The following is a 22,439-nucleotide window of genomic DNA, read 5'->3' as shown; positions in this document are numbered from 1 at the left end:
AACAGCCCATTTTCCAACCCGAGGGAACTGAGGCGCCGAGAGGCCCGGGGACTCGCCTCCGCCCCGCCCGAGGCCCCGCCCCTCCTGGTGGCCCAGGCGCCCCGGCCCCGCCCTGAGGCCCCGCCCCCTGCTGGCGCAGGGGCTCCTTGTCCCGCCCAAGGCCCCGCCCCTGAGCCCCCGCCCCGCCTGCTGGCCCAGGCGCTCCAGGCCCCGCCCCGAGGCCCCGCCCCCATCCCGGCCCCGCCCCCGAGCCCTGAACTGGTCCTCGCGCGGCGCAGGACGACAGGTGCCGCGGAGCCGAGCCCTGCGCAGCAGTCGGGCGCTCAGAGCCGCGCTCCCAGCCCCACCATGGGCAACAGCGCGGGCCGCAGCGACTTCGAGTGGGTCTACACGGACCAGCCTCACACGCAGAGGCGCAAGGAGATGCTCGGTGAGCGCGGGCCCCAAGTGGGGACAGCCCTGGGGCCGTGTGGTGTCCCGGGTCAGCCCAAACCCGGGGAGGCGTCGCTTCTGCGAGGCCCGGATGCCCAGCAGGCCTTCTCCGACTTCTGCTTCAGAGGGTGGGAGCTCCACTCCCAGTCCAGCAGCCTCCCCAACCCAAGGTCCCCCGCTCCGGTCTGGGACTCTCCTTCGCGTCTCTGTCTCTGTCCCGGGATCGAGGACCCGAGCCCAGATCCGTGCGTCGGGGGAGCGCGTCTCGGCTACTCCATCCCGGCTGTGGGACGGGAGACCCTCCCCGGACTCGAGGCGCACAGGTCAGCCCCAGGGACTGTCTTTGTGAGGGATGCGCCGCCCCCGCCCGCGAAGGCAGCTCCGTGGCCACCTGTTGTCCGCCTCACCCTGGGTTCCCCTGTGCGCAGGGCGCCGGCTCCCGGCGGCCCCGCCCGAGAGGCGCCAAGCCCAGCCCCAGTACCCGGCTTTAGGGCAGAATGAACGCCTCGAAGGAAGCAAAGCTGAACGAGAGACAACTTATTTAAAAACAAACAAACAACAAACAAAAGTTTACCAGAGTGTCCTTTTATTTTGTAGCGCAATGTACGGTGGCCCCTCTCTGTTATGTAGTGTCCTGGAAAGTCATCTTTACTTACATGGTCACCCATCCTGTGGACTCACCCACCTTGCGGGCTCCATCAGTCTCTCAGAAGGACCCAGAATGTACGGTTCCTTTACCCACGATTAGAGGTTCAAGGACTCGCACCTCCAGAGCAGCTGCTGCTAGGTGCCACCAAGTCACCTTTGCAGCCATATCGGTTTCCAGGTGAACACGGTGGTTCTCCCCAAAGTCGGTCACCATTCCACACCCTCACCCACAAGTGCAGTTGGCAAAAGTCTTTATTCTTTGCCAAACAGGTTGACAAAACAATACTATTTCATTCTGACTTTAATATTTAATTTGATTGCTTTCAGTGTCTAATTGGCCATTTAAATTTGTGTTTTGCTTTCTCTTGGGTTGGCATTTTGCTTGTTGGGTTGTTAGAACTCTTTGTATTGAGGTTTTTAACCCTTAGTCTTATACAATACATTGGAAATCTTCCCTTTATAATCAGAGGAGCTTTTTTTTTTAAAATGCATTTGAATAGATTGGATCTTTTGTTTAGAATTTTCTCTTTTGTGTCTTCCTGCTCCACCCCAAGACTAGGAAAGTATTCCTTTTAAACCTTTCAGACACAGGATGCAGAGTGGTTAATGTAGGGCTATGCCCTGCTGTTGCTGGGGTCCCAGGGCCTGGGGGCCCCTGGGTGGGTCTGTGGGTCTGTGGTTTTCCCCTGTGAGGTGAGCGATAACCCTGCACTGTGCGTGGCCCCAGCGGGGGCGGGGGTGGGCGGCATCGTCTGTTGCACTTGCGAACTTCCTGCAGGTGGCTCAGAGGGTCCTGCAGGGCTGTGTTTCCTCCCCCTTCCTGGGCTCTCCCCGCCACCCACCCCCCTTACGGGACTCACTGCGCACCTGGCCCCAGGTGGAGAAGGCTGGGGGATATAGCCTGGTCCACAGAGCTGCCTGGGGGGATGCAGACACTCTGGACTGCAGCCTTACTTCCCCAGTCTGCATAATGGGCACAGTAATCCTTTCTGGCAGAGTGGGTTTGAGGATAAAAGGAGATGTTGGGTGAGAAGGTGCTCCATTGTGGTACCCAGCTCGCCAGGACGTGGAGAAGGATTCCTCTCTGAAGAGAGAAGCCATGGGCCCTGGAACCAATCCAGGAAGCATCCTGGATGGGATGGCTGGGAACCCTGGAAGACCTGGAGGAGAGGGTGGAGACTTGGGCCAGGGCAGGGACAGCACAAGTTCTCAAGGGCTGACTCTCCAGGGCGCTTTGCAAATTCCCACTGCACTGGGTGCTGCGGGTACCTCCCCACACAGCCAGTTTTGAGCTAAGGAACTTGGAACGTGTCCTCTTCCCTCCCTCCCTCCCAGGCACTTCGGTTCCTCCACCCCAGAGTCCTTCCTGCCTGCCCTACTCGCTCAAGCTCAGCTCTCCCTCCTGCAGGAACAGCCCCCTCCCGGCCTGGGCTGGGGGAAGGTGCTCCAGGGGAATTCCCCTTCCAGCCCATCAGGTCTTTACTTCTTGGAGGCAGGTTTCCAGACCTGGAAGCTTTGTAGACCTTGATTGTGAGCCAGGACCACACCCACTCATCAGCTTTGTGACCCTGGGCGAGTCAATAAGCAGATGAAGAAACTGAGGTCTGATTGAGTTGAACAGGTTAATTGTAGTTCTTTCTTTGTGGAGGTGTTGTGCAGGTTAAATGAGGTGGTGTGAAGTGTTTTGCCACCACTCAATCAATGTTAGCTGCTCTCTTGCAGCAAGGCTCCGTGATTTCCCCAAGGACGGGGAGTGAGTGCTCTTCCATCTCTGTTTTCCTGTTTTCTTCCATCTGCTGTTTCTCAGCCTGAGAAAACCCTACGTGTAACTGTTGGCCTCTCTTTAGATAGGAGGCACAGAGTGGGGCTCAGAGAGGGGAAGTGACTTGCCCAGAGCCACACAGCTCAGAGGCCAAGTTGGTGTTCAGGCAGGAATGTGCCCCAGTGCTCCTAAAGAGCCTCACCTCTTGGAGTCGTGCGTGCATGCCAAGTCACTTCAGTCTGTCTGACTCTTTGCAACCCCATGGACTGTAGCCCGCCAGGCTCCTTGGTCCATGGAATTCTCCAGGCAAGAATGCTGGAATGAGTTGCCATGCCCTCTTCCAGGGGATCTTCCTGACCCTGGTGTCTCTTACATCTACTTGCACTGGCAGGCGGGTTCTTTACCACTAGCGCCACTAGGGAAGCGCAATCCCAGAGTCAGAACCCAGGAAGTCCTTGCGTAGAGCCAGCAGCAGTGCTCTTTGTGCAGGACCAAAGTCCACCTCCAGATCCTGCCTGGATGGAGGAGACATGCCTCCCAGGCCAGGGCTGAGGTTCCCGTGCTGCAAGGGCAGGAGCAGAGAGCCGGTGGGGCTCCGTCCTGTCGGAGATCAGAGCCCAAGCCAGGCACGCCCAGAGGAGTAAGAGGCAGGGTTTGACTTTGTCTTTTCAAAAACAAATAGCTTTGTGATTTTTTTTGTTTGTTTTTGTGTTTTATTTATGAAAGGGCACACACATAGTTAAAAAAAAATTCAAATAATCAAAAAATAATCCAAGGAAAACAAGGAAGTAAGGCTCCGGCAATTGTTGGCTTATTTGCTTAGGAAAAGCCTTTGCCGGGGCTCTCTCAGTGGCAAGTGGTTAAGCCCAGAACTGAACTGGCTGACAAGCTCGAGGGAATTCATGGAGACCACAGGAGAGGAGGCCACAGGGCCGTTCTCTCTGCCCCTGATCCTGCCTGACCCACCTTCTCCGTGTCCACCAGGCGGGCTGCAGCCTGCGGCCACCCAGCTCTGAGATCCCGCAGAGGAAACAGGTGCCTCCCTCCCCTTCTGCCCTGAGCCAGCTCACCTCTGGCCAGAGCTGTGAGGCCTCTGATTGGCCAGTCGGCAGGGGATGGGCAAGCCACACAGCATCACATTGTGAGGACAGAGGGAAGCAGCTATTGGAAAAAGGGGTGCTGTGCTCCGAAGTTGGGTGGGGAGGGAGGGGTGCTTGGGTACACAGCCGCACAGACACTAAGTGATCCCTAGGGCCCTATTTGACCTGACTGCGTCCTTCCTGGCTTGAATCCTCCAAGGCAGCGGTCCCCAACAGTTTCAGCACCAGGGAACGTGTTTCAAGAAAGACAGTTTTTCGGTGGACCTGGGGTGGGGTGGGGATGGTTTGGGGATGACTCACACGCACGACATTTATTGTGCACTTCACTGCTATTATTATCACATCAGCTCCACCTCAGATCATCAGTCATTAGAACCTAGAGGTTGGGGACCCCTGCTCTAAGGGTTTCGCTTCCTAAAAATCTCATCTCTGCTGTGTCGACACCCCAGTACTCTGGTAACCTTTCTCCCTAGCTCCTGCTCTCTGCCACTCGGTGGAGTGTGGCTAGCCCTCCATCTGCCCATTTCACGGCTTTTGCAAACGCTGTTTCCTCTGCTTGAAATCTTTTTCCTACTCCACCTCCTTCTAGGATTCCTTCAAGTCTCAGACTAAATGTCCCTTTCTCAGAAACATTGTGTGATAGCACGTGTGTGCACACAGACTTTTTGTTTGGAAATAATTAATGAGTTGACTCTCTGGAGGAAATGAAAAGTCCCCGATTTGCAGACTGGCAGTTGTCAGTCTTTGTAACTATTTCCATCATGGCCAACTTCACACTGCCAACAGGCATCGCTGCCCACGTTGCTGGGGAGACGGGAGCATACGTGGGGTGTGACAGCGTCAGGCGTGGGCTGGTGGTCTACACCACAGTGTACCCCACCCTCGCTCCCCAGCCACCCCTCCCTTGTCCTCCCGTGGAGTACTGTGCACTGTTACCTCGTGACCTTTGCTCCCATCTGTAAATCTGCATCGGCTTGTGGGGCGGTAGCTTTAATTGTCCGACTCTTCCACTCGACTCTGAGCTTCCCGAGGGCAGGGCAGGGCCGGGCCCACCGCCACCAGTGCCCATCCCAGCGAGGCTGCAGGAGGCAACAGTCACCTACAAAATCTTGAGCATCTCTAGTCCCACCTGCCAGGACCGTCCCGGGGCTTTATCCCCTTTCAAGCGGCGCCCAGGTGGCGATGTGGTAAAGAACCCACCTGCCAATGCAGGAGACGTAAGAGACACGGGTTTGGTCCCTAGGTTGGGAAGATCCCCTGGAGGAGGGCTTGGCAACCCACTCCAGTATTCTTGCCTGGAGAATCCCATGGACAGAGGGGCCTGGAGGGATACAGTCCATGGGGTCTCAAAGAGTCAGGCACACAGCGATGCCAGGGTCGCATCAGCAGCAGCACGGGGCATACAGCTTAATCCTTGCCACTGGGGAGCAGGAAGCCCTGTCTTTTCACTTAGAACATTTTTTCCATTCTTTTCTCTTCTCCTCCCTACTTTTTTTTATTTAATCTTACAGACATTTGCATTTTTTTTTTGCATTTTTTAATGCTGGGCGGGACCTTGGGAATTTAGGCACCCTGCCCAAGGTCACCTGGCCATCTAGGGTTAGGGTTAGGACAAGTCTCTAACCTGGTGACACGGCCCGCGCCTCTGACCCACCCTTTCCTCCACCCGGGACCTGAGAACAGCCTGCCTCCCGTCCAGCCCCTGGCACGTGACTCATGGGCAGACTCCAGCTCACGTGGCCCCTGCTCTCATTCTTTCCGACCTCTGTACTGATGTGTGTGCCATGCCTTTCCTCCTGGCCTGCTTCTAACCTGCATTCTTTAATTTGTACCCACTTTTATGAAGCATGATTTATATGCCATAAAATTCACTCATTATAAAGACACAGTCCAGCGATTTTTAGTGAGGTTACACAATCCAATCGAGTTTAGAGCGCTGCCCTCACCCCGGAGGGCCCAGGACCCCTTGCAGTGACCATCCTAGACTCACATCCCGAGTCCCAGCCCGCGAGTTCCCGCCTGAGGGTCACGGGTCCGGTGTGCGTCCTCTCCCGGCGCATCCTCGTGGGGACACAGTATGTGCCCCCGACGTGCGGCGCCCAGCCCTGCTCAGCCCGGGAGCCCCTCCCGCCTCGGGATCTGGGGCCTGGCTCATCCCCGGAGCTTTGGCAAATATTTGTCAGTGAATCAGGAGCAGGTTCTTCGGGAGGCAGGTGAGGGGGTGGGGTCGTGACTCCTGGAGGTGCTCTGGGCCCCTTCCCCGGTCCCCTCCACCACTCCCAGTGCCTCCCACACTGACCAGACAGGCCTAGCTTTGCCTTTTGGCTCCGAAACCGAAACCCAGGTGGGAGAGACAGGGCTGGGGGTGGGGGGACGGCTTAGCAGAGCTGTGAGGAGCCGTGAGGGAAGGAGCAGTGGAGAGGGCTGGGGCGCCTTTGTCGGAGACGCCGTCAGAGGCAGGGCCGTGGAGGGGGGCAGTGAGGGAAGGCGCTGCACCCGGAGCACATGAGGTGTGACATGTGGCTTGGGGGGGCAGCAGGGAACTGACAGACGTCAGGGAATGTTCTAGATGAGGGAGCTCCTGGTGGGGAAGGGACCCCTCCACCCCGAGCTAGTGGGACCATCGTGGCACTTGACCTTCCTGGGGAAGCGGCCGGTCAGCAAGGGCGAGGTGGGGGCCTGGGGACCACCCCCGGTGCCCGCAGAGGGTGAGGACCCGGCAGCCTTCACTGCCCACTGCGACCTGGCACAGCGGGGCTCGTCAGGAAAGCTTCTGGGAACAGCCAGGTGGCATCCACGGGAGACTGCTCTGTGGGGTGGCGGCAGACCCTGGGCCAGCCTGGGGTCCTCCTCTGCTGGGCCCTCGGGCCTTGTGAACAAGTCCGCCGTGTATGTAAATGTATGTCGGCACCTCAGGGCCGGCGGCCTCCTCCCTCTTCCACCCCCACCCCCGGGTGTTTATAGCCCGGGACTCAGAGCGGGCCCCCTAGGGATGGAGAGTGAGGAAGCTGGCCCAGAGAGGGACAGGGGCTTGCCCCAGGGCGCACAGCAGCTGGACTGAGTCAGGCTGGAGTGTGGCTCTCCTGAACGGGGACCCAGGGTTTATCTCCGGACACTTGGCCCTGACGACACAGCCCAGCTTCAGGAAACAGTTCCTCTGGGGCTGAGGGATCCTTGCAGACTCTGGAGGAGCCAGTGGAAATCAGGCGTGGTGCAGCCTCTGTGTGCCTGTCTCTAAGCTAGGAGCCTGGTCCCCTCCTAGGCGGGCTGGTGGGGCCCGAATGACGCCGAGCACGTTTCACCTGCTGAGGTCTGGTTCCACACCCGGGCTCTGGCTCACATCTGGCAGGCCCGAAGCCGGGGGTCCTGAGGTCAAGTCTTGGCTCCGTCGGCCTTGCCCGGCCTTGCCTGGACCCTCCCCTCCCCTGGGCCCCCATCCCTCCTGTGTTGTGCCTGGACAGTGTGACTTCCAGCAGTGACTGCTGTTCTTGGCCTGCCGCCTCGGGCCCCACCTGAGTCGCTGCTGGAAAGCCATTTGCATGGGTCTGGTTTGAGGCGGCAGTCGGTGCCCGGCTCCAGGGTGCCAGACGGGACCAGAGAGCCCTGAGGCCTGTGTGTCCTTAGCCAGCTTCTGCGGTGCTCTGCGCTGGAGGCCCGGGTAGGCAGGTTTCCCCTGCCGTCAGCTGAGATCGCCCGGGGCGGGGGGGCGAGCAGAGCCTGGTCAGGCTGGGCCAGGGCTCCGCTTTGGGGGCTGCAGGGCACTCTCGTCCTCCTCTTCCAGCCTCACCCCTCTCCTGGGACCCGGAGAAGATGGAGCCTGCAGCTCTCCCCTCTCCGGCCACACCCCTGAGCCCTGGAAGTCACACCCCTCGGTCAGGCCAGCCACCCCCACCCTGGCCTTCTCCATGACCCTGCCCCACACCTCCATCCCCTCTTTCTGCCACCCCCTCTCCCCCGTCTCAACCCCCTAGCCCGCCCACTACCCCCTTGCCCTCACTCACCTTCTCACCTTGCTTCCTGCCCACACGGCTCCTGCTGGGGCCCCCGGGGGCCTTGCTAAGTCCAGCAGGCGCCTGTCCTGCCTTCCTTTCTCTAATCCTCTTTGACCCCCGCAGTGGGACACCCCAAGCCCACAGCTACAACTATCTGGAATCTGACTGTGCCCAGTGACCTCATTAGGCCTGCGTGGCTGGAGGGCCCCAGAACATCTTCTCGGAGAGGACCCCAAGCCTCCCAAGCTCCCCTGGGGCCTGGAAACCCTGGCATTGAACAGATTCAATGTTTGCTCTTCCACCTGTCCAGCAGGTGGTAGATGGCTTAGAGAACCAGCTTGACCCGCTCACCAGTGCTGCTCGGGTTGGTCCAGAGTTGCCGCTGTTCAGTCGCTCCGTTGTGTCCGACTCTGTGACCCCAAGGACCGAAGCACGCCAGGCCTCCCTGTCCATCACCAACTCCCGGAGCGTGCTCAAACCCATGTCCATCCAACCATCTCATCCTCTGTCGTCCCCTTCTCCTCCCACCTTTAGTCTTTCCCAGCATCAGGGTCTTTTCCAATGAGTCAGTTCTTCCCATCAGGCGTCTAAAGTATGAGAGCTTCAGCTTCAGCATCAGTCCTTCCAATGAATATTCAAGATTGATTTCCTTTAGGATGGACTGGTTGGATCTCCTTGCAGTCCAAGGGACTCTCCAGAGTGGCCCCACTTAGATGGCGCCTTCCTGGGGTCTTCACTGAAGGCTGAGGCTGTTCATTGAGGCCTCCCAGTGCTGCCACCCCTGGAATCTGCTGCGCCCCCCCCCCCCCCCCGCCCCGGTGCTCTGCTGTCTGAACCCTCATAGGGTCTTGCCTGGGTCCCCCTTGGGCTGTAGCACTTGCTCTGCCCATCCCCCCACCGTCATGGCTTGCTGGGGCTCCCCCCGCCCCGTCTCTGTGGTCTGGACAGGGCTCCGGGCAGCGGGGAGGTGATCTGGAGTTGGCCCCTTCTCAGATTGCCCCTGAGCTGCCCAGCGTCCAGCTTGTGCATCAGCCCACTTTCTGTTGCTTCCGGCAGGACAGCCAGGCCCAGTGGCATCGTGGTCTGGGTGTCTGGGGCCTGTTCTCATAGGTTAAAGCAAGTCTGGGGCCAAATCGGCTTCTACCGTCATCAGTCCACGGCCCCAAGGGTCAGAAATGGGATGTTTTTACTCTTAGGTCAGGAAACTGTGTTTAATAACACCAGTAGTAACAGCTCCTAGGGCTCCGAGCTGTCACTCCAGGCTTGCCACAGTCTGGATGCGGCGGGGCGTCGGGGAGCAGGCATCACCCCATTTCCCGGATGCGGAGACCTAGGCCGGGGGGCAGTGTGCGGCCAGGACTCGGTTGGCCGGGGTGGGGGCTGGAGACCGGGCACTCCCGCCCATGTTGGGGCCGCGGCCGAGCTGAGGGCAGCTGGGTCCTTGGGGAACTATCAGGAAAGCAAGAAGGGGGCGCCAGGCCAGGCAGTGGGGGGACCCCCAGGATGCACTTTGTTCCACTCACGCAGGACTTACTGGCCTTGTTCCACAGGCACTGGGGGCTCCCCATCCAAGGTCACAGCTGCTGGCTTGGTCACGGCCCTGGCCTCTGAGCAGCACAGGAGTGGCCTGTCCATGGGCCTGGGTGCCTGAGCTGGGGTCCTTCCTGGTCCCTGCTGGCCCAGAACTTGCCAGGCTGTGCTCACCTGGTACTGGTGTGGCCTGCCCTGCTCTCCTGCCCCGGGCCTGGCCTCCTTCCAAGGGGAACCGGGTGGGGGCGGCCAGCCCTGTAGAGGCTTGTGGCCCCTGGCTACCTGAGTCAGCTCCCAGGTGTGTCTGGGCAGGTAAGGGCCCAGTCCCTGCTTGCTCAAGGAGGGAGGCTGGTGCCCAGAGACCCGCCCCTGCTGGTCGGGAGACTGGTGGAGCCCGGCGGGGCCTGTGGTCCCAGCCTGACATCCAGGTATGCAAAGGCCTTGCATTTGATGACATGCAGGCCTGGACTGTGGGTGAGAGCTTCCCCACTGCTGAGGTCACAGGCACGTCCTTCTGGCCCCAGCTGTCATGGAGACACCTCTTCCTCCCCTGCTCCACCCCACCGTGGCCACTGGACCTCCTCCCCAGGCCTCTCAGCCCCCCACTGGAGGCATCCATCTTCCTGGGTAACACTGAGGCCCACCCTCTGACATGTCCCTGCTCACCCTGACCCCTCTCTCGGTGCCAGAACAAGCTGGAATGAGGCTTGCCCACTGCACCCCCTCCCGAGTGGGGCCTCCACCCCCCGGCTGGGTCCTTGGTCTCCCTGGCCCTGCGCGGCAGGGTGATGCTGGGCGCACGCCATGCTGGCTGCCCCACCTTGGCCAAGGCTGGTGGGCCGTGCGGCCCTCGATGGGCAGGGTCGAGCGTGAGTGGCCACTGTGCCCAATGCCAGGCCGGGCTGAGGTGGGGCCCGAGGCTGTCTGGGCTGCTGGAGCCCCGGGCTTTCCTCGTCCGCGGTCCAGCTGCTGCTAGTCTCCTAGGGCTGCAGACCCCACACTTGTCCCCTCACGGTCCTGGAGGTCCGATGCCTGACCCGGGTCTCAGGGGGCTGCAGTTTCCTCCGGCGGCGCTGGCGGGGGAATCTGTCTCCGGGCCTTTCGAGCTTCTGGAGCCGCCTGCGCCCCTCGGCTCGCGGCCCCTCCATCGTCACAGCCAGAGAGGGAGGTGGAGACCTTGCGCATCCCTGGACCTCCTCTCCTGCCGGCTTCCCCGCTGTCCCCAGCCTGGAGTGACGCTGGGCTGCTGGGATAACCCAGACGCTGCTTGCTGTCGTGAGGTCCGCAGGCCAGCACCCCGGGCACCGTGGAAGTGGAGAGTAGGAGGTGGGCATCTTTGGGGGCGCTGTTCTCTGCCCCTCCCCCCCCCCCCCCCCGCCCAGTTGCCAGTCTCTCCCTCCACCTTGGGAGCTGGTTTCAGGCGGCAGGGCCTTGCTTCCCGGTCCCTGCCTCTCCTGCCAGCCTGGGGCAGCGGGCATCGCCTGGGGGCCTCTGGCCTTCCTGGGGAAGCCAAGTGGCCTCCCACAACAGGGGGATGACCCACGTGGCCGCCGTTGGGCCACGTGGGCAGGCCTGGGAGGAAGCAGCCACTGGCTTAATCCCACCACCCCCGTCCCCAGCATCCCCGTCTGCGGGCAGCACCCTGGTTGTCGGCCTGTTAAACCTGCCGGGTCTCCACATGTTGACCGCTCGTCACAAAGTGCAGATAATCTGGGTGCCTGCTCCCAGCCAGTCAGCCCGAGCCTCCGTGCCTTATCTATCCATCCTCCCAGTGGCCTGTTTACGGTTCAGAAACAAGCCTTGGAGCTGAGGTAACCTGCTTGGAGCCGGCATTTTTTTTTAACTTTTTTTATATCATGGGACGCTCTAACAGAATTTGCCATTCTAACCATGTGTGCTGTGCTTAGCTGCTCAGCCGTGTCCAACTCTCTGAGACCTCATGGGGTGTATGCAGCCCGTCAGGCTCCTCTGTCCGTGGGGATTCTCCAGGCAAGAATACTGCAGTGGGCAGTCTGTCCTGTCTCCAGGGGATCTTCCCGACCCAGGAATGGAGCCAGGGTCTCCTGCATCGCAGGCGGATTCTTTACCAGCTGAGCCACCAGGAAGCCCCGCTTTAACCGTGTGTAAAGCGTGTGATTTGGTGGCGTGAATTCAGTGTGGTGTAGCCCTCACTACTGTTTCCAAACCTTTTTCTTGACTCCAAAGAGAGACGCTACACCCCTTCCCCGTCACTGCCCATCCCCTGGCCCTGGCCGCCTCCACTTTCTGGCTCTGTGAACTTGCCTATTCTAGATATTTCACTGAAGTGGAATCATACCGTTTGTGGCCTCTTGTGACTGGCTTCTTTCACTCTGTGTAATGTCTTCAAGGTTCATCCATGTTGTGAGTCGCCTGGGTCAGTCCTTCATCCCTGTTTTTGGAGGAGGAGGTGCTGGTAGTTTATTCGGGAGTCTGTTCCCAGGAGCAGGATTAAGGACGCTGACATTGTGAAGTGGGGAAGTGGGAAAGTCAATATAAGGACTTTTTATTTTCCCCGTAGCCCCCGACTTTATTATTTGAATATTTGCAACTCTGACTCTATACATAAGTTTTAATTTCTTACAAAACTCTACATTCCATATTGCTAGGTCACTTAACTCTCCGTCTTACGTCACATTTCATCAAGAGGTATTTCCCCAAATGACAACCGGCCTGACTGTGGGCTTGCTGCTGTTCAATTGCTAAGTTGTGTCTGACTCTTGTGACCCCATGTAGACTTCCAGGCTCCTCTGTCCACGGGATCTCCCAGAAAAGAATACTGGAGTGGGTTGCCATTTCCTTCTCCATGTAAGGATTTTTTAAATTGAAGTATAACTGACCTATAACATTATATTTATATTAGCTTCAGGTATACAACATAGTGATTAAAAACATTTTTAATGGAAATAGTCGATTTATAATGTGTTAGTTTCACATATACAGTAAAATGGTTCAGTTATATACATGTACACGAATATACATATATTAGTTTTTACATTCTCTTCCATTATAGATTATTACAAGGTATTTTTTTTTATTTTATTTTATTTTTTTTTTACTGTAGCCTACCAGGCTCCTCCCATGGGATTTTCCCGGCAAGAGTACTGGAGTGGGTTGCCATTTCCTTCTCCATATTACAAGGTATTGAGTATAGTTCCTTGTGCTCACAGTAGGCCCTTGTTGATTATCTATCTTATATATAGTAATGTGGATATTTTAATCCTAAACACCTAATTTCTCCCTCCCCCCAGCACAATGATTTCATATATTTCAAAATGACCCCCATAAGTCTAGTTAACATCTGTCATCTTACTGTGTTACAGTTTTTTATCTTGATGAGTTCTTGGATGACAAATTCTTTTTTCTTTTCCCAGTTTTGAGATGTAATTCACAGATGATATCTTGTAAGTTTAAAGTGTACAACATAATGGTTTGATATGTGTATGTATTGCAAAATGATTACCACAGTAAGTTTAGTGAGCATGGGATGACAAATTCTTGATGAGAAATTTCAAGACCTGCTTTTGTAACAAGTTAAAAGTATGCAGTACAGTATGACTAACTGTAATCACCATTCTGGGTATTACATTCCTATGTCCTACTTGTTTTATAACTGGAAGTTTCATTCCTCTCTGAGGCTGAATAATATTCTATTGTGTGGCTGGACCTCATTTTTGTTTATCTGCTCATCAGTTAATGGACACTTGGGTTCTTCCTACTTTCTGGCTGTTGTGAATAGTTCTCTGAACATGGGTGTGCAAGTATCTGTGACCCTGAATTTAAATTCTTTAGGAGTGGAACTATGTGGTCTTATGGTTAATTCCATTTTTAACTTTACGAGGAACCACCCAATTGCTCTCCACAGTGGCCGCACCATTTTGCATTCCTACCAGCAACACACAGACAAGGATCCCTGTTTCTCTGCAGCCGTGTCAGCACCTGTTATTTTCTGTTTTTCTGAGTTTAGGTGTCTTAGCAGCTCTGAGTTGGGACCGCACAGTGATGCTGGCGGCACCCCTGGTGACTGATGATGTTGAGCATCTTTTCATGTGCTTAGAGGACCAGGCGCACATCTTTGGAGAAACATCTATTCAAGTTCCATTGCCCATTTTTCGTTGGGCTGTTTGTTTTTTTGTTTGGGGGTTGAAGGAGATCTTTATATAGTTTGGTTATTAAACCCTCTTTCCAGAGCTGGAATTTGAACTGGCTCTGAACGCTGCTGTCTTCCAACTCTGGCTGGGGATGCTGTGGTCCCCAGGGGCCCATTAAGCAGGGCTGAGATTTATTGTCCGTCCTGCGCTTGCTTGCGCTTTCCCAGGTTCAGCTTTGACACTGTGCTGTGACCACCCTTCTCTTGGACCTGATTAGGTGGTGTCCTTGGCGGATTCAGGGAGAGCTCTCTGGGTCAAAGGGCCCAGGCAGTTGTGCGAGGTTTGGAAGCCTGGGAGTAGCAGGCAGTAGGGGGAAGGAGGCCGGAATAAGAACAGGGGGCGGAGGGCTTCCCTGGGGCTCAGTGGTAAACAAAAGTAAGTGAGGGTCGCTCAGTCGTGTCCAACTCTTTGGGACCCCATGGCCTATACAGTCCATGGAATTCCCCAGGCCAGAATACTGGAGTGGGTAGCCGTTCCCTTCTCCAGGGGATCTTCTCAAGAGACCTGGGATCGAACCCAGGTCTCCCACACTGCAGGTGGATTCTCTTATCATATGAGCCCCCAGGGAAGCCCAGGAACACTGGAGTGGGGAGCCTATCCCTTCTGCAGGGGATCTTCCTGACCCAGTGATTGAACCAGGGTCCCCTGCATTGCAGGCAGATTCTTTACCAGCTGAGTTACCGGGGAAGCCCCAGTGGTAAAGAATCTGCCTGCCAATACAAGAGATATGGGTTCAGTCCTTGGTCGGGAAGATGGTACATGCCGTGGAGCAACGAAGCCTGTTCGCCACGTCTATGAAGCCTGTGCTGGAGAGCATGCAGACCGCAACTAAGCCCACACACCCTAGTGCCGCGCTCTGCAAAAAGAGAAACCGCTGCAATGAGAAGCCCGGGTACCACGACTAGAGGGCAGCCCCTGCTTGATGTAATTAGAGAAAAGCCCTCGTAGCAACGAAGTCCCAGCACAGGCAAAAATAAAGAAGTAAAACTGTATATTAAAGAAATAACAGGGGGCAGGGGTATGATATTCAGACCCCACCCTGGCCCCCCGGCAGGCTGTCTTGAGGCAGACTGTAGTGCATCCGCTCACTTGCTTGAAGCCCAAACCACTGTAGCTGCCAGATGAGGTGACGGCTCGGTGGGAGTGTTGCTGTGTAGGCAGCGGGGGTGTAGGTGCTGCCAGGCGGATTCCGTGGGCTTCCTGGGCAGAGGTTGCAGGACATGGGGACCCCAACAGTCCCCCCATCATCTCCAGCGGATGCGAGCTGGCCCACCATCAGGACCAGTCTGGGGGACACACAGCCTCCGAGGCACATCCGCATGTCACTCTGAGACTCAAGAGGCCCAGGGAGGGTGGGAACGTACCACGGCCACCCAGTGAGATCAGGGCTGACCTCAAGATGGGCTTGTGGTGCCACTGCAGCTCGGTTGGGGGGACTTGGAGAGAGCTTCCCCCCTGACTGGACAGAATTCCTTGGCCCTTGTGTGCATCGCCTTGCATACCCCCAGGGACAGGCAGCTCACCACCTCTAAAACAGTTGATCGCATTGCTGAGTGGCTCTGATAGGAAGTTCTCTGGGCTGGGAGGAAGGAGGAGCACAAAAGGGAAGCGACTTCCTGGGTCACTGGGAGAGACGGGCAGGCCAGGATCGGATGCTAGGCGATTCGAGTCAGGGCCTGCCTGGCTTCTGCTGCAGCCCTGGGGACCCTCTTCCCAGGCCAGCCTGAGGCCGCCCAGCTGCTGGCTGGGCAGGAGGGGTCGACACTGGGCACACTGGAGTTGGGCACTGATGGCCCTAAGGGTGCCTGCATCCTCCCTGGCCTCAATCCCCATCCGTGTGCCCGGACACTGGCCCCACCTGAGGATCCCAGGGAGAGAGCAGACCTGGGGTGCGAGCGTGACGGTCCCCTCGAGTGTGTGTCGCCCCTGCCCTGTCCCTCCCGGCCTCTGGACACTGCACCAGCCAGCTCAGCAGCCTTACGCCTGGCCCTGCAGCCCCCTCGGGCCAAGCAGAGGTTTCTAGAAGGCACTGCCCTCTGGACCTAAGGGCCCCGACTCCACCCTTTTCTCTCTTGGCTACTCCCTGCCTGGGCGACTGCCCTGCCATTGTGTTCTCCCTTTTCTGTTAAACAAAATACAGAAAAGTACAAACGACATGATAACAAACACCCACCACCCACACCCCCAAATAAGCATATCCAACGTTTTATCCTATTTCCTTCAGATCTTGTTTAAAAGGACTGAAATACCGAGACAAAGCCAGAGCCCTCCACATTCCCCTCCCCCAGCCCCGCCGCCCCCTCCCAGGGCCCAGAGAGTCTGCCTGTGGCCCACCCCCCACCCTTGAAGACACAACCACGCACAGCACCGCGTGGGTATAGAACCTGCAGCTCCCGGCAGCTGCTTTGATTTTGGGCATCACGTTTCTGTGACCCAGGCTGACACCTGCTCTTTACTGAGGCTGGTGGCCAAGGACCCCCCAACCCCGCCACTCTGGGAAGTCTCCCCGGAGCCCCCCTGGGGTGGGCGGTGGAGGCGGGTCTGCGGGTGCAGAGTCTGCAGTACTCTCTGGGTCACGGCCTGGGGGCTTGATGGTGGAGGGAAAAGGCGGGAGGGAGGGAAGAGGGCAGGAAAAATGGGAGGAGGAGATGAAGGGGAGGGAAGAGGAAGGGGGAGGAGGAGGGAGGAGGAGGGAGGAGGGAGGAGGAGGGGGGAGGGTTGGGCCAGCAGGCGGAGGGGAAGGAGGGGGAGGTCCAGGGGGTGGGAGTGGGGGGGAAGCACAGATTTTGGGACCCGGGAGGCCAATGCCTGCCTCACCTTCTCCTCCGCCCTCCCTACAGCCAAGTACCCAGCCATCAAGGCCCTGATGCGGCCGGACCCCCACCTCAAGTGGACCGTAACGGGGATGGTGCTGGTGCAGCTGCTGGCCTGCTGGCTGGTGCGGGGGCTGGCGTGGCGCTGGCTTTTCTTCTGGGCCTACGCCTTCGGGGGCTGCGTGAACCACTCGCTGACTCTGGCCATCCACGACATCTCGCACAACACCGCCTTCGGCACGGGCCGTGCCGCCCACAACCGCTGGTTCGCCATCTTCGCCAACCTGCCCGTGGGCTTGCCCTACGCCGCCACCTTCAAGAAGTACCACGTGGACCACCACCGCTACCTGGGTGGCGACGGGCTGGACGTGGACGTGCCCACGCGCTTCGAGGGCTGGCTCTTCTGCACGCCGGCCCGCAAGCTGCTCTGGCTGGTCCTGCAGCCCTTCTTCTACGCGCTGCGGCCGCTCTGCGTGCACCCCAAGGCCATGACCCGCATGGAGCTCTGCAACGCCCTGGTGCAGCTGGCGGCCGACGCCACCATCTACGCCCTCTGGGGGCTCAAGCCCGTGGTCTACCTGCTGGCCAGCTCCCTGCTGGGCCTGGGCCTGCACCCCATCTCGGGCCACTTTGTGGCTGAACACTACATGTTCCTCAAGGGCCACGAGACCTACTCCTACTACGGGCCCCTCAACTGGATCACCTTCAATGTGGGCTACCACATGGAGCATCACGACTTCCCCAGCATCCCCGGCTGCAACCTGCCCCTGGTAGGTGGGGTCAGGGTGGTGGCAGGCACCCGGGGGTGGGGGGCAAGGCGGGGAGGTGCGGGGAGGGCTTTGGGCTGCCCTGTGGCCTCTCTCTCCTGCCGATCACGGGGTGGCCACGTTCTCCCTTGCGGTCCCCAGGGCAGGGGGAAAGGCCACGAGGCACACGGCGTGCCTGACTGGAGAACGAGGAGGTGAATTCAGGGTGGGCAGGGGCTTGAGGGCTATGTTACAGTTCAGGCCTCTTGGTTTCATGGGACCCTGTTTGAGCACAGTTGTGACAGGCACGGGCTGGCTGTGTGTCCTGGGCCCAGCCGCTGGCCCTCTGTGTGCCTCAGAAGGTGCAGCGGTGTGGGCGAGGCAACCCCCCTTCTTGTCCCTGCCCTGCGACCCTCCAGGGCCCCCTCATGGCACAAAGAGGCCAGCGGTCTTGCCCTTTGTGACCCTAGGGGTCAGCATGAAGCATCCGTCCTGGGAGACCTGGGGTTGGAGGAGTGTCTGAGTGTGCGAGTCTGTGTGTGTGTCCCTGTGTGTCCACGTGGTTAGGTGTGCCTGTCCGTACATGTGTGTCTGGGTGTGCATGTTCACCCACCCGTGGGTTCGAGTGTGTGAGAGCGCTGGCCTGGGTGTGCAGGTGTTTGTGGTGCGCTGACCCCCACCCCCCTCCACCCCACTCCTCCGAGGTCCTGCTTTGTGCTGACCACTGTCTTGTGGACGCCTCACCCTAAGCCCATGTGACATTTCAAGGCCATCATGCCCATTTCATGGATGAGAAGGCAGAGGCTAAGGTTGGAGGGGGGTTCCCTGGCCCCAGGAAGCAGCAGAGCCAGACTTTTGACCCAAGACGCTCACAGGAGCGTCTGCTGTCAGCTGTGACCCTTTACTCCTCCCAAGCAAAGTCAAAGGCTCCCAGCTCCCGCCTGTGGGTCCCTTCATCCCCGGAGGGCGCCCCCCACCCCCTCTCGCCCCGTCTTCGGCCATAAAGCAGGTCCTGTGGACCTGGCCCTCCCCACGGTTGGCGAGCAGGGGAGGTGCCGGTGTGGGTGTAGCTGCTCAGGCTGGAGCGCTTCCTGGAGGAGGCGGGCTGAGGGTGTCAGGTGCAGAGTGGGGCAGGGAGCTGCAGTGGGAAATGACAGGTACTGAGGCCAGAGAGGAGGGTGTTGGGGTGAGGGGGTGGTGAGAGCCGAGGCCGGAGGAGAGCCTGCAGGTCCCCGAGGGCATCTTGTGCCGGGTGCGGAGGCGCGGGCACAGACCGCGGTTGAGCAGGACTCAGCACTCCGGCCCACCCAGGGGCTCCTGGATCAGAGACTTGGGGTGTGGGCCCCCGGGAGGGAGGGGAGTGTGCATTTTAATTCCTCACCCCGTTTGGGGCCGGGGGCGGGGGGCGGCGGGAGGGGGCGAAGCTCAGCGCCTCCTGGTGCCAGCGGCCCCTCCGCTTTCCCGCAGCGCCTGCGGCCTCCTGCCTGGCTCAGCGGGAGAACACAGGTACCCTCAGCGCGGACAGGGCTGTGCGCGGGCGCACGTGCTCACGTGGTCTGTGTGCTCGCGCGCGCGCCCGCTGACCCGCTCGCCCCACCCCTGCAGGTACGGAAGATCGCACCCGAGTACTACGACCACCTGCCCCAGCACCACTCGTGGGTGAAGGTGCTCTGGGATTTTGTGTTCGACGACTCCCTGGGGCCCTTCGCGCGGGTGAAGAGGGTGTGCAAGCTGGCGGAGAACCACCTGTGAGCCCGACGGCCGGCTGGCGTCCTGGGGCTCGCTGCTGTCCCGCCCCGCCCCGCCCGATGCAGGGCTGGCTGTCAGCTTTCCCGGCCTAGTGCCCAGAACTGGTTTGGCTGCATTTGGTTCCCGCGCCCTGGGCCTCTGCTCTTTTCCCCGGAGCACCGCCCCCCCCCCCCCCCGCGCCCCGCCCCGCACCCCCTCCCCCAGACCACACCTGGCGGCAGTGGGCACGGATGGCCGCTCGGGCTGTACATGGCCTGGTGACCTCAGGCCGGCCCTCCCTTTCAGGGCTGGTCCTGACCCTGCCCTGGGCACTCTGCGCCTAGGGAGCAGAGTCCTCTGGCGTTCCCATGCCCTAAATTAAATCCAGCGTTGGTTTTCAAGTCCCCAGAGCCTACTTCCCCGGATTGGGCCTGGCTCCCTGCGAGCAGGGCGGGGGCCGCTGTGTGCCGCCCTCGTAGGGAACCAGCACTGAGGCAGCATCCTGGCTGGCCCCAGGTGTGGGCAGAGGTCCATGTGTCCCTTGGCCCATGCTCCTGCCTCAACCCGCCCACCACCCCGGTCTGCCTCACCCCTGCCCCACCTTGAGCCCGCACCCCCACCAGCTCAGATGTGGGGCTGGAGAAGAGGTACCACGGGTCAGGGAGATGGTGGGTGGACAGGTGGCCAGACCAAGGTGTGACAGTCCAAGTGAAGGGCAGCTCTGATGGTGTCTCCGGGACGTGGGGCACAGCCTGTCCTGGCTAAGCCAAGGACTGATGACACAGGTGACAGGGGAGGCATCGGCAACCCCCCGGCCCAGGGAGGGGCTGTGTCGGGATGGGGGTCTGGGTCTCCCAGAGGCAGGCAGGCAGCAGGAGGGTGCCTGGGCGAGGGAAACAGCCCCCCTTGGAGACGTGAGGCTGGGGAGGCCGAGGATCACCCCTGGGGGCAGGTGTGGTGGGGCTGGGAGTGGCCCTGGGCGGTCTGACCACTGGATGGCCCGGGGAGTAGACCCCTGCGCTCGATGAGGGAGGGGAGCGTGGCTCTCAGTAGAGAGCCCCAAGCGCTCAGCTGAGCCCTCGAGTTGCCAGGCGCTTATCTGACCCCGCCAGAGCTGAAGGTGGGCCCAGGGCTGTCAACCGTCCTGGGAGGCGGCAGCCCGGGAGCTGGGAACACCCCGTGGACACCTGTCAGCCCCCGTCCCCACGGCCCCGGGATTCCTGGACTGTGGGTGGTGGGAGGAGCTGCAGAGTGCCTCGGAACGGTGGGTTAAAGCCGCTCCCCTCCTGACACGCAGAGCAGGCTTCCTCTCTCTCTGTTGCTGGGAGCACACAGTGAGACGGACTATGTTCAACCTGGCCAGCAAGCGGTCCCGTTGTCCTGAACCAGACTGGGGAGTGGGGTGGGGTTCCTCCCACGGTCCCCAGAGGATGGCTGGGCCAGAGCCCAGGCACACTGCTCTCCTGGAGGCCGGGGGATGGTCACAGGATTTCAAAGCTTTCCTACTAGCTGGGGCCACTCTGGGTGCAGGGGCAGCAGTGGCCAGTGCTGAGGGCCAGACCCTTTGTGGTTCAGCCCTGCATGGTCTAAGATGTGCCTCTGAGGGGCACAGGGGCTGCGGGCAGGGCAGGGGCCACGCCTGCTTGCCTTGCCTTCCTGTCTGGCTGAGCTGGAGTCACAGGGCCCCATCTGTGAGGTGGGGGTGGGGGGTTTGAGCTGGTGCACCCTCCTGGCCCCTCTGATGTTCCCACACAGGCCCCACCTCCCTGGAGGAGGCCTATGGGGAGGGGCAGCCCCCAGGACCCCTGCTGGAAGCGCCCAAGCTGGCAGCCCACACCCTGTCCTTCCTTGCCTCACTCCCAAGGCCCCCGTCTGGCCCCCCCCCCAACTCCTGGCACCACTCTGCAGGCCCTCCCCTAAGAAGTGGCCTCCCCAGCCAGGCAAGACTGGGAGCTGGCGCTGAGTGAGCAAGCCAGAGCCGGGGTGTGGACAGTAAGCGTTTATTACCACGTGGACACAGACGGCTTGGTGCGTGGACGGACCCTCACCGCCGGGACGCGGGGAGGAGCCGCGTGGAAGCGGCCGCCACTCCCGGGGGCACCTAGGAGAAAACTTGAGACCTTCTAACGAGGCGCGTGACTTGGGGCGTCTTCTCTATGAACCCAAAGAAACGTACACTTAAATAGGCAGATATAAAATACAAAAAAAGGCTGTAGGCCTGGTGTTTTGTGTCAGGTTGAATCTAAAAAAATCCAGGAACTGAACTTTTCTCCTCATTTTAATATTTTATCACAGGTTAAGACTTAAACGAAGCACGTCCTAGCTTCAGCGCGTGCCGAGTGTGCCGGAGGCCTGGGCACTGGGCTCTGTGGGGGCCCCGCCGTCGGGTGGCCCGGGGTCGTGGGCGGCGTCGGGGGCTCTGGCCTACGAGGTGCTGATCCCGCTCAGCTCCTGCCTGATGGCTGAGGGACAGGACAGGAGAGGGTCTCAGTCCCTCAGCTGCCCGCGCGAGGGGCCTGTCCACTGCGGCCGCTATAGCAGGTGGAGACCGAGGCGCCCCCAGTCCGCCCCACCCCCCTCCGGCCCATGGCCTCCCGAGGCAGGGGTGCCCAGCAATAAAGTGGGGTTAACAGTTGGCCTCTGTGTCTCTTTTTGGCTCCCGCTCCGTCTCCCCACTTCATTCATTAACTGCTTATCTGCCCATCCCAGCCTGGTAGGGGACTGGACCCACAGGAAGTTGAGCGCTCGCCGCTGGATCAAGGACAGGGTGTGGCCGATCACCCAGCCCCGGGCAGGGGTCCGGGTCTGCTGGCTCCCAGCCGCTCTCCTCTCTCCAGAGTCCCCAACTCGTGATGGGGTGGGGCAGGGGGGGCGCCCGGACCGCGCCTCCCGGCTCTGGGGCTCAGCCAGCCTGGCCCACACCTTTCCTTTTCCTCTGGCCCCAGATCTGAGCCAGCCGTTTCAAAGGCTCCAGTGGGGAGTGGACGAATGGATGTGATTCACTGCGCCCAGCAGGCGGTGGACTCGGTCAGGCCCTTAGGTAGTTCTGTGGCTTCTGGGGCCCTCTAGCCTCTGGGAAGGCAGCAGTTGCCCTTGTAGCCCCAAACCCGGGGATCAGAAGCAGCAGAATAAAAACAGTGATCTAAGTCCACGGGATACTAAGATAAAGAGCAGATGGTTCAAAGCTGCTCTGAACTGGTGAATGCACCCCTCCCCGCCTCCGACTCATCTGGGAGGGAGCCCAGGAGAGTCAGACCGAGGCGCAGACCGCGAGCACGTGCTCACACTTGGACAAGCTCCTTAATCTGTCTGGGCCGCCTCAGTCTGCCCAACCAGAATACTGGGAGGCCGGAGTGGGCTGTGGGGAGGAAGAACGAAACCCCTCAGCGCAAACCTTCAGCCTCCCAGCCCAGGACAGCCTCGCTGGCTGGGCCATCCTGGCCCCTGGCTTGCAGCCCTGGGCACAGGCACCCCTGCCCTCCCCGAGGACCCTCGGCGTGAGCCTGGCCTGGGTGCTGC

At 59.7% G+C, this 22,439-nt stretch overlaps 2 protein-coding genes across 6 annotated transcripts in view; one reads left to right on the top strand and one right to left on the bottom strand.

Annotated features, from left to right (window-relative positions):
- The first annotated feature begins 258 nt into the window (after positions 1–258).
- DEGS2 (delta 4-desaturase, sphingolipid 2) lies at positions 259–21,555 on the top strand. Its single transcript, XM_061159414.1, has 3 exons — positions 259–430; positions 16,474–17,216; positions 18,798–21,555. Exons 1-3 carry the CDS (start codon positions 349–351, stop codon positions 18,942–18,944), a joined length of 972 nt encoding a protein of 323 aa, XP_061015397.1. The 5' UTR covers positions 259–348; the 3' UTR covers positions 18,945–21,555.
- Positions 20,905–22,439, bottom strand: part of EVL (Enah/Vasp-like) — a 71,798-nt gene continuing 70,263 nt past the window's right edge. For 3 of the 5 annotated variants that reach the window (XM_061159411.1, XM_061159412.1, XM_061159409.1), the window contains one exon: positions 21,536–22,278. In XM_061159411.1, coding sequence (XP_061015394.1) covers positions 22,202–22,278 — 77 coding nt within the window. In that variant the 3' untranslated portion in view covers positions 21,536–22,201. Of the gene's footprint in view, positions 21,383–21,535; positions 22,279–22,439 lie in introns of those variants that run through there. The other 2 variants (XM_061159410.1, XM_061159413.1) reach the window with 1 other exon arrangement.

This window comes from Dama dama, chromosome 13 (assembly GCF_033118175.1).
Source record: "Dama dama isolate Ldn47 chromosome 13, ASM3311817v1, whole genome shotgun sequence".
NCBI classification, from domain to species: domain Eukaryota; kingdom Metazoa; phylum Chordata; class Mammalia; order Artiodactyla; family Cervidae; genus Dama; species Dama dama.
The sequence above is the reverse complement of the archived record's forward strand: the minus strand, read 5'-3'. Positions and strand labels throughout refer to the sequence as shown.

Coding starts and splice junctions, on each gene's coding strand:
- DEGS2 (XM_061159414.1), top strand. CDS start 349: ATGGGCAACAGCGCGGGCCGCAGCGACTTCGAGTGGGTCTACACGGAC. Junction 431..16,473: donor GAGGCGCAAGGAGATGCTCG/GTGAGCGCGGGC, acceptor CCCTCCCTACAG/CCAAGTACCCAGCCATCAAG. Junction 17,217..18,797: donor CCGGCTGCAACCTGCCCCTG/GTAGGTGGGGTC, acceptor CCACCCCTGCAG/GTACGGAAGATCGCACCCGA.